This window comes from Enhydra lutris, unplaced genomic scaffold (genome assembly GCF_002288905.1).
Source record: "Enhydra lutris kenyoni isolate GAN:26980312 unplaced genomic scaffold, ASM228890v2 scaffoldscaffold62, whole genome shotgun sequence".
Classification (NCBI taxonomy): Eukaryota; Metazoa; Chordata; class Mammalia; order Carnivora; family Mustelidae; genus Enhydra; species Enhydra lutris.
In genome coordinates, this window is record NW_019154146.1 from 13,300,243 (window position 1) to 13,311,747 (window position 11,505).

Below are 11,505 nucleotides of genomic sequence, written 5' to 3' on the forward strand. Positions count from 1 at the left end.
CTTTCTTCTCCTACTACATCCAGAAGAAAATCTCTAGATTTCAGATCGAGCCAAGACTTCATGATTCTCAGCCTTAGGCTTTGGAGCCAGAACATGCCATGAAAGATGGTCAATGGGAAATGTATGGTAGATTGGAATAGGCCAGTCGATGTTTTCACAGTGGGAATGGGGGACAGGGTACAAAACATACTGAAGTTATTTTCAGTGCCTCCTGAACTAAAATGGTTCTTCATAACAAAAACATCTTGCTTTCACATGTAGACTATAGCATGAAGAGGAAGAGGTCAGGATACTTTGTAAAATAGTCCCAAATTGGCAGAAGATTTATAGATTCTGAATAGCCTTGATAGATTCTGCAGTTTAATTTGATTTGTACATGTCCTTTTGCATCAAGAATTTGAGTTTCTTTCTAGGAAGAAATACCAGCAATCAAAGGACAAGGCTACAAAGAAATGGCTGGGTGATTCTTGGTCAGATGTTGCTGTTAGTTGGTAGAATAGCTAAGCACCCAAAAAGGCTGCAAAAAATGAGGCTGAAAGAGAAAAGGCAAAGGAGTATTTTAATTATATAAAGAAAATCTAAATGCAGAGAAATTCTCCAATGCTTAATGATGAAAGACATCAGTTGCATTCCTTTCAAGTCCAAATATATTATATCCCATGATATGTATGTAGTTGATAAATACTTTTGGTCATTCAATGTAATATACCATAGCATGTTGGGATTTTACTATCTTATTTGTGATAACTGATATAAGTGAATACATTTTTCATTAGACAAATATTTCCTGAATTTTACTATGTCCCAGATTCTATTCTTAGACACTGGGAGCATTGAATGCACCCCACCAGATGGTGGAAACAGAAAGGAAAACAGAATTCAATGTGTTTAGAGGTATAGCTGAAACAAATTTGGGTGATTTGGTAGCCTGGAGGAGGCACATGGCTGCCTTTCTGAAGCCACTGGGAACAAAGTCATGGAAATGCTGACAACTGGCCCATGAGTAAGCGATGAAGAATATCAGGGTGAGAAGGAAGTTCTTTCATGGAGGAGGAACTGTCCTAGAGAAATGTGTATCAGGGGAGGTTGCAGCCCATGTTGGAGAAACAAGGAATAGGCTAAGGAAAGGTTGGACAGTTCAGGCCATTTCTAGAAGAAGAAAGACTATGTCTTAACTTTCCACAGAATAGCAACACAAAACTCTAGACTGTCACAGGACCATGCCCTCCCCTGGCCACTGGGAGGCCAGATTTGTACAAAGAATTTGGTTCTCTGTGACCTCCTGCTCTCCATATACTATGGCCATGGAATTTGTGAATTCAGCAGCTTTTTAAATTTTCTCCTTGTGTATTAGTTATCTATTGTGAGGTAACAAAATACCCCCCAAATTAGCAACTACAAACAATGAACCTTTGCTGGTTCACCATTTTTGCGGGGCAGGAATCTCTCAATGTGGCTTGACTGGGTGGTCTCCCACAATCCTACAATCCTGGTATCAGTTGGGGCTGCATTCATCGCTCCACTGGGGAGTTGTGCTTCCAGGCTTTGTCATGTACTGGTTGGCAGGAATCAATTCTTTGCAGGTTGCTGGACTGAGGTCCCATTGTTCACCCATTTCCTTGCCCTGTGGATATATAGTAGCTTCTCCAATGGAAGTTGGCTTCCCTCAGAGTGAGTAAGACAGCAACAGTGACTGAGCAAGATGGTTCTGGCCTGTCTCAGCAGTGACACCACGTTAGATTTACAGTGTTCTATGCATTAGAAGCAACACACTGGGTGAGCCCATGTTCAAGGAGGGGGAATTACATGAAGGCAGGAATGCTGGGAAGCAGGGAGCACCAGGGGCCATCTTGGGGCTATCAACCACAGCTATCTGAAGATCTGCTGCTGTCTCTGTGCATTCCTGGAATGAAACCTTTTCCACAGATCCCTTAGATGTCACAAAAGGGTAATTTTGGGGCTGGTGAAATGTAATCAATGTTATGTGGTCCTATGAACCTCATCAGGAGATAGGAAGACACACTGATGTGGAAATTGGCCTTCTTGGATTAAAAAAAAAAAAAAAAAAGCTAATCAACCTATTCACTGGAGAAAGATAATTTGGTACATGTTTGTTTCTTCATGTCAGAAGGCTATAAGAATTATTTTAACTACCTGTAATTGAATCAAATTTGATCATAATTATATTTTAAATTCAGAACAGTCAGGATAGTCATTGCCTTTAAAGAGGAGGGAAGATATTCCTAGGAGTGGGGCCACAGAACAGCTTCTGAGGTGCTGGGTAGGGTCCCCTCTAGCCTCACAGGGGTTACACAGATGTATCTCATCTCATCATAATTCATTAAGCACAAAGATTTCTATATGTGCGTTTTTGTCTATGTATATTACATTGTGATATAAATGTCTATTTTAAAAAATACTTCAAAACTGCAGTGTGAACAAGATAACATAGTTTCATGCAGAAATAATGAAACTGTTTTAGCAATAATGTTTATATTCATGATAGGCACATTTCATAAATAAAGAAAACCCTTACACTGGGATTACACTGGAACAAAGTCTCTTTATGGAAATTCTAGGAAGTTGAGCAAACCATCTTGTCATACCCTAAATGCAGATCTTTAGGAATTTCTGATAATTCAACATCCATTGACTTTTGGCTAAGCATGTCTCTCTTTTTTTTTTAAATGAATAATTAGGGATGCCCAGGTGCCTCAGTTGATTGTCTGCCTTCAGCTCAGGTCATGATCCTGGTGTCCTGGGATCGAGCCCAACATCGGGCTCATTGCTCAGTTCCTCTGCTTCTCCCCCTGCCTGGGCTTGCTCTCTCACCCTCTCTCTCTTTCTCTGTCAAATAAATAGGTAAAATCCTTTAAAAAATAATAAAATTAATAATTAATGGATCCAACTGAAACTTGGTCTCAGGCCTATTCTAGTCTGTGTCAAAAGAGGAATGAACCTTCCTTTCCCCAATTTCTGTGGTAGAACCCATTTTTCAATGCTTAGGTCTTAAGTCAGGTCATGTGTGTACTGACTGTTTGGAGTGAAAAAGGAAAGTAGAGCATTTTCTCTCTCATGGTATTTCCTGGAGGCCCTGCCCAGCCTTGCCTACCAGAAGGCAAGGAGGATGTTGTAAATGTAGTTCAAAGCGTCTGGTGAGCCTGCTGTACTGCAGGGGAGAGGCAGGGGCAGTGCACCATGGTGCTGACTGGCATGCTTTGCTGGTTAGCATTATAGAGCCTGCTGTTGTTTCATTAACTTTCTTCCTTTCTAGTCTTGTCTACAGTTATTTCTTTCATCCGTGAAAGAACTTAACACAGACTTGAGCCAAACTGGTAAGAAATTTGAATTGTTTAGGGCTGAAAGGCATAGGAGAAGTGTTAGCCCAAAGTTGAATAGAACTTTTCTTAAAACCTTTGATCAGATTTAGAGGGGTGGTTAATTCATTTTGCCTTAAGAAAACTAGTTCTTCAAATTTTGTTTATCTGCAAATATCTTATTTAATTCTTTCAATAAAATGTTAGGATCGCTCTCTGAAGCAGATGTCAAAATTTTTTTGTGTGGAATAAATTGTAATTTTTTAAAAAAGATTTTATTTATTTATTTGACAGGCAGAGATCACAAGTAGGCAGAGAGGCAGGCAGAGAGAGAGGGGGAAGCAGGCTCCCTGCTGAGCAGGGAGCCTGATGCGGGGCTCGATCCCAGGACCCTGGGATCATGATCTGAGCCGAAGGCAGAGGCTTTAACCCACTGAGCCGCCCAGGCGCCCCTAAATTGTAATTTTTAATAATTTTTTTTAAAAATTTATTTATTTGAGAGAGAAAGACAGAGAGAGAGAGAGAGAGTGAGACAGAGCAAGCAGAAAGCCAAGGCAGGAGAAGGGTAATGCGGGAGAAGAGGGAGAAGCAGGGCTCGATCCCAGGACCCTGAGATCATGACCCAAGTTGGAGGCAGATCCTTAACTGACTGAGCTACCCAGGTGCCCCTTTAATAATTTTTATTAAGTTTTTAATTTTCATTCCAATATAGTTAACATATGGTGTTATATTAGTTTCACGTGTATAATATAGTGATTCAATACTTCCATACATTCCTCAGTGCTCCTCATGAGAAATGTCCTCTTTATCCCCATCACCAATTCATCCCAGATGTTGAAATTTCCAAGAACAAAGTAAAACTCCTTAAACAACTTCCTATGAATAGCACTATGGTGGTATTAAAGGATGAAAGTTCATTTTTTGAGGAAAAGATGGTAATTTGAAGTGCAGATGTGAGAACTCAGAGGGAAGAAAGAAAATTCTCTTGGCCTTGCTTGATTTTCTACAAGCAATCTTTTCTTGTTACCACGTACTTAGCCTGCCTTCTCTCTGCCTCCTGCTCTTGGTCAGCCTGCTTATTATCACTCTTTGGTTACTTTCCCACTACACAATTTTTCTTTCCTTCCTGAAATCCAAATACATATTTTAACCTCCATCTATCACCACATTCTTGCTCTCTTGATTCAAAATTGTGAATCTTACCACTCAGATTACTGTATATGTGTAGTAAAAAAAAATTAAAAAAGTAGAAAAAGAGAGAAGAAAATGTAATAAAATGTCTTAAGTAAAACATAAGTTAAAGATAATTGTAAGGAACAAATAATACATTTTTTAATGTCAGTGTTTGTGATCATCTAAGACCAAATCCTTCATTTGGGTAGAAGAAATGTTACCAATTCTGGAATCCCAAAACCATATACAAATGTGTAGACATAAATATCTATCTATGTATCTATATATAAACAAATATAAAATATATAAGAAATAATATGTGCATAAAACACACACATACATATAACCTTTTTTTGTTTGCTTACAAAAAGGATTTCTTCAAGGTTTTAAATAGGGTTCATGATACAAAAAATGGACAATTATTCATTCACATTTTATTTAATGCATTCATTTTTAAAATATTTTATTTATTTGTCTGACACAGAGAGAGCACAAGTAGGGGAAGCTACAGGCAGAGAGAGAGAGGGAAGCAGACTCCTCTCTGAGCAGGGAGCGGGGTTCCATCTCAGGACCCTGGGATCATGACCTGAGCTAAAGGCAGACGCCTAATGATGGAGCCACCCAGGCAATCCAACATATATTCATTTTTCTACAACAAATATTTAGTAAAGCTTTGTTTAGTAAAGCAGTGAGCATATCAGGCAAAAATGCCTGCCATTAAGAAGCTTACATTTGGGTACTAGAAGAAATTAACTAACTAAATGAATTTTATAGATGCTAAGTGATGATAGATTTGATAGAGAAAAGGAGGATGAGGAATGCTGATGGATTGATTTTTAATTAGGATAGGCATGAAAAGGCTCTTTGAAAAGTAGAATTGGAGTAAAATCTGAGAAAGGAAAAGGAGTAAGTCTTGATGCAATCCCACGCAGAAGGCTACAGGCAGAAAGAACAAAAATGCAAGTGTTTTGGGATGGGAATATGCCTACTAGGCTTGAGGAAGAGCGAGGAGATCGTGGCTGAAGTGCTGCAGGAGAATGGGGCATAGGGAGATGGTCCGAAGGGTGGGTCAGAAGGGCGATGAAGGATTATAACATACTGTGCCTTATTGCCATTGCCAATACTTTAGCTTCTACCCAGTGATATAGGAAGCCTTTGGAAGGTTAGGAACAGAAGGGTGCCATAGTTTGACATATTTTGAAGGGAGAACTTGGGACTTGCTGGTAGATTGGCAGTGAGAGCAGGATGATTGCAGTATTTGGCCTGAGCTACAGGAAAGGTGGAGTTACCATTAGGTGCTCTGCAAAAGGCGGTGATAGAAACAGGCTTCAGTGTGTATTGGAACTTGGGATGGGCGGGGCATATAGAGAATACTAGGAGCTTAGTTTTGAAGATTTTATTTTTTTGTTTATTTAAGAGAGGTAAAGTGAACGCTTGCACATGTGGGAGGTGGGGCAGACAGAGAGGGAGAGAGAATATGGAGCAGGCCCTGCACTGAGCAGGGAGCCCCACACAGGGCTCAATCCCACGACCCTGAGATCATGACCTGAGCCAAAACCAAGAGTTGGTCACTTCACTGACTGGAACCACACAGGCACCCTAATAGGAGCTTAGATTTGGACATGTTGTATTTGAGATGCCAGTATGTGTCCAGGGGGAGCTGCTGAAGAGGAAGTTTAGACAAACCAGTATGAAGTTCAGAGGAGAGATAAGCTTTGCCAGATAAATTTGTGATCCTTAGTATATAGGGAGAACGGGAAATCTGAGATTACATAGGATTAGCAAGAATGCTGTTATACATAGAGGAAAGAAGAGGCTAAAGTCTGGGTTCTGGAGCTCTCCAATGTTCAGAGATTGGGCCAGAATGAGGAATCAACAATGGAGAGTAAGAATAAGTGGCCATTTTAGGATGAGAAAAATCAAGAAAATGTGTCACAGAAATGGCATGATGAAAATGTTCAAGAAGGAGCAGTCAATAGTTTTAGATGTTGTTGATAAATAAATTGAAGGTAAATAGTTATTGGATTTAGCAACATGGGGTTCACTGATGACCCCAACAAGAGCAGTTTTGGCTGAATCCTGATGGAGTGGGTCTCTGAGATAGAATGGGCACGGTTGTGGGGGGAGGAATATTGAAGACAAAGAGAAGAGTGGAGCATTCCCTCGAGCAGAGATGTGGGGTTGAAAGAGGGCTTCAGAGATGGGAGAGGTGATGGCATGTATTATGATCAAGTGAAGATGGGAAATTAATGAGTCACAGGAAAGAAGGGAGAACTGTGGGAGTGAATTTCTTGAGGATGCAAGAGTGGGTAATAATGCACAAATGGAGAGATTGGCCTTTGCTAGGAGCACAGAGATTTCATCCAAAAGAACAGGAAGGAAGTCTGAGATGTACCTGTCTTGATGTAGGTAGTAGGCAATGGGAACTTGGGAGAAGTGTTCTTCTGATTGTTTCCATTTCCTCAAAAAAAAAAAAATAGTAAGTTTATCTGCTGTAAGGGAGAATAGGGGAGGAGGTTTGAGTAGAGATGAAAAGTTTTGAAATAGTAATTTGGGAGATTGGGAGAGAAAAGGAGTGGGAAAATATGACTACTGGATAGTAGTAGTAAAAGCCACTTAATGGCAGTGGTCATGAATTTGAACTGCCACCAGTGAGTCTAATTGTGAATTTTTAGCTACACACATGCTGGCCTGGGGATAGACCAAAAGATTGGCTCAATAATAAACATGTACTGGATGTCTCCCTGGAACTCGGTATTGTGTTAGGTGCAAGGAATACAGGGATGAATAAAATGCTTTCTGTCACCTTCCTTAAAGTGCTTCAGAATAGGGAGCGTGACAGATCCATGTGCATCGAAGTATAACATGGCAAGTTCTAAGTATTGGAAGGCACAAGAGCATAAAAAAACCTTCTCAGTCCAATTTAGAAGTTCAGAGATTTTCTGGAGAACATGATGCCTGAAGTGAGTATAGATTTATGAGGTATAATAAATTTTGGTAAAGAAAGATTGGCAAGTGTTCCATGTGAAAGCAACTCTAGAAAGTAGAGTTCTCCAGAAGAAAGGTAAGGAAGGCCACGTGGTGCAGCATCACGGAGTGTGAAGTGGCATTATGTGGCAGAATGCATACCACCACTGTTGGAGCAGGAAGTGAGAAGGATCAACAGGTGAGCTCAAGTCCACAGAACCTTGGACACGAAGGGGAGCCATTACAAGGACCCCAGATTTGAGGTGGAGGCCCTGCACTGCCATGAGAATGGTGGATTTAAAGGGAGGGTTGGAGGCAGGGTCACATCAAGTGTGAGGAACTGCACTTTGTACCCCAAGTTAGGATTATGGTCAAAGGGATGGAGGAAACAAGAATAGATTTGAGATTAAACTGTCAGGATTAAATGATCTTTTTTGAAGGTGGAAGCTGTTATACCTCATTTTTAACCCATTCGACTACAAAACATTCTCCTCACCTGAGCCAGGTGTTTCAGAAATGTGTGTTATTGGCTATGGAGGACACAGTGTAAAATAACGTGAATAGATTTGTTTGCTCTATTAGCATAATTGGAACACATGCTGTTTTGATGGAAGGTTAGTAGTCTTTTTTTGAATAAAAAGCCTATATATTTATTCGGTATATATTAATTAAATACATGTGTGTGAGTTATCAAAAAAGAGGACAATTTAATAAAAATAAAAATACATTATCTGATGTCTTAGGGATAGTGCTATGTCCCAATTTTACTTAGTGAAGTTTGGGTAGGTCAATGAAATGATGATACAATACGATTATAAGTTTCAGAAGGAATAAGGCTCACTCTGAGATAGAAATATTACTGAGGTGTGGAATAAGGATTGGTCAGGGAAGAGCCATATGGGAAATCCTGCCTATATGTCTAGTTATTCCAGCAGCCTTCACGTAGGACACTTAACTTCTTTTTGACACATACATACAAATGGTTGTTCTGCCATATCTCTTAGGCTTGGTTAGGGATTAGAATATTAGTGTGTAAAAACACCTTGATAATTTTATGATGAATGTATATGTGTACTAAAGGCTAAAGAGGGTTTATCGAAATTAAGATACTGACTATATCTCACACCCTCCTCTGACTTTTTTTTTTTTTTCTCTTCCCCTACTGGGGCAGTGTAAAGAACATGACCTGGCCATGATTAACCAGTTGCTGGATGATCCAAAGCTGACAGCCAGGAAATACAGGGAGTGGAAGGTGATGAACACACTGCTGATCCAGGATATCTATCAGCAGCAGCGGGCCCCTACGCCTGCCCATGAAGGCACCCCCGAGGGACTTGAGGAACCACCTTCCTCTGCCTGTGTTGAAAATTCTATTTGAGAACAAGCCAGCATTCTCTCCCCTGCTATCTTACCCCCAAGTGACTCTCCAAGAAGTTGCAAGAGCTTTCCATCAAAGGAAAACTGAAACCAATTCCTCAAGCATTGGCTCCTTCTCTAAAGAAGCAAGTGAGGTGAGGACCCACTCTGACGGCAGCAGGATTCCTCGTTCCAGTTGGAGTACTTTCATCGAGACTGGAGGGATGGAGTCCAGTTGAACAAACTTCGTGTTCCTGCTTGGAGCTCTCGGTTATGCTAAGCTTTAAGTGGGAAGTGAGAAGTGTATGTTACTTGCTCTCAAGAGAACCACGGTGTTCCAAGGACAAAGATCACATTTTACCAGGGATAATTATTCATAGAAATGTTCTGTTTTCCAAAAAAGAAGAATGTACATATTCCCCCGGCTTGGGTAGTTTAATTCTTCAAATCATTTCTTGGAGTGGAGGAATGTGTTTCACAGCAGAAACTGGAATGGGACAAATGTGGTTTTTTGGAACCCAAATCTCTCTGGAGTAGTGGTGCCTTTTCTACAAGCTGAGAAATACTTCGTGGTGATTGGTGTGTGGGAGAGCCCAAGGGGGAGGCATGTTCTATTGAACACCCTCTCAAAGTACAGTTTGATGTTTCTACACTTGACTCAGGGGTGGGGCAGGGAGGATCTGATTAAAGTTTCCTTTTCACAGAACAACTAAAGAAATCTATCTCATTGGGTGTAGAGACCTCTACTTCCTCCTAGCTTTTCTAATGCACTGCAGGAGATAGAAATAAGTCCACCAAGGAATGCTTGCTGGTTTTGTCTCGGAAGTGGTGCCTAGACACAATGTCAACTTATATCCTGTCTCCCCAGATCAAGATGGACAAAATAATTCTGGTGTCTGAATGGGTTTGATATCTTTACTCCAAAAACACCCAACAAAAACAACAAAAGACTTAAAATATGATTGTTTTATTTTTGTATGTTTGTGTCACCTTGTGTCCTATGTGAATAGCTATCTATAATATGTTTGTTATTTAAGTATATTTATAGAAGGTCAAATTACTAGTGTTTTAAAAGATGGTAAAGTAATTATATGTTTTGCTCAATATATATTCTCTAAGTATATACTTTTTTGCTTGAGAAAATAGGAATACTGTTGATCACTGGAATTATTATGTTGCACTATAATGTATGAGGAATGCTCAGGCTATCTTGTGGGATGAATGTGGAGGCATGTATTAGTAATTATTAATTTTCTGGCTTCTCTTTCTCTCTCTCTCTGCCTCTCTTTCTCAAGCCAGAGTGCTCAGAATTCTGTCACTCTCTTAACCAGAAAAGGACATTCACCTTAGGTTATTTCTTCTAGTAAATAGATTTTTTAAGCTTTATGCCATTTATGCCCACAAACCCTAAACCAAATGAAACACAACTAATATAGTCTTTTGTCTAAGGTCTAATAGAAATTTTGGGGTTTTCTGTTAAAAAGAGGGACTCATTTTATTAGAGAATATGAAAATCTTCCCTTATTAATCACTAGGGATATTTTTCATCTTACGAATAACCGCAACCCACCAAAAACCCATTTTGCCCTTATCCCTAGCTAACTGTCAGCCCAACATGGGCGTGTTTCAGAAAGTCAACGTGTGGCTTGACATTCAAATGGAAATAACCCACTGAATTTTATTTGCAGACTAAATGGAAAGAGTCCTTGAAGGTTTCCCCAAGCTTTACTCAGAAGTGTTAATACTTTGTAAACAAAAACAACCTTAGTATTAAGAAAGAAAAATAACAGGAAACAAGTCAGAGTACTGTAAGTTTTTCTGTAAAATCAGAGGGGATGCCTAGCCAACCTTTAGGAGCCCCTGCTCCTAGTGGGATGTTCTGGGGGATGTGCTGGGGGAAGGACACAGGCTACACAGAAGCAGGGGCTTGGCTTCCAGTGAATTTACTCTTGGCTTTGCAGCTGGAGAGAAGGAACCATGTAGGTCCTCAGATGGGACCCCGAAACTTCTGCTTTGAGAGGCCAGTGCTTTCATCTCGTTACTCTGAGAGTTATCATTGACAATTTCTACAGTTAGCAGCTGTTAGAAGGTTCATTGTTTAGGATTCACGATGTCAAGGAAATGTTGAGGGAAGAAGTACTAATGGAAGAGATAATTGTTGGGCAAAGTTCACATTTTTTCCCTCAGCTTGAGATACCAACTTAGAAACTTCAAAATAGTCTTTAAATTGAAGTGTTTTAGAGAAGCTTTTGACCAGGCCTTGTGAGTACATGTCAGTGCTTTGCTTTGGCTTCTCAGTAAGACACACATAACTCACCCGTTAGTGTAAAGTCCTTTAGGAGCACTCAAACTTGAAGGCAAAATGGGTCCATGAGATTACTGAATTGAACCTTTCAGTTATTTTTCAAAGTCATCAGTCCAGAAATGTTGGCTTTGTGAAAGCACTTACCCTACAGAATCTCCCCAGAGGTTCAGACCAAACTGCCTAGTCTTGTACTCCCTCTTCTAGACCAAGCTTTCCTGCTTGTCAGTGTTTCCCCCTCTGTAAATGCTTCCACTCTGCATTACCTCGTGTTAGGAAGTAGGGGGCTGCCTTTTTGAGGTCCCAGCATCAGCTGTGGCCCCTGAGAGGAAGTAGGGTGGGAGGCAGTAGGAAGTGACAGGCAGAGTGGGTGAGACCTTCCATTCCACT

The 11,505-nt window shown here is 40.3% G+C and overlaps 1 protein-coding gene across 2 annotated transcripts in view; it reads left to right on the plus strand.

The window, feature by feature from the left end:
* The window catches only part of LOC111158714 (interaction protein for cytohesin exchange factors 1), a 207,122-nt gene extending 196,756 nt beyond the window's left edge, over positions 1 to 10,366 (plus strand). Inside the window, exon 11 of one of the 2 annotated variants that reach the window (XM_022520933.1) lies at positions 8,629 to 10,366. In XM_022520933.1, coding sequence (XP_022376641.1) covers positions 8,629 to 8,835 — 207 coding nt within the window. In that variant the 3' untranslated portion in view covers positions 8,836 to 10,366. The remainder of the gene's footprint in view (positions 1 to 8,628) is intronic. The other variant, XM_022520934.1, reaches the window with a different exon arrangement.
* Positions 10,367 to 11,505: the final 1,139 nt, after the last annotated feature.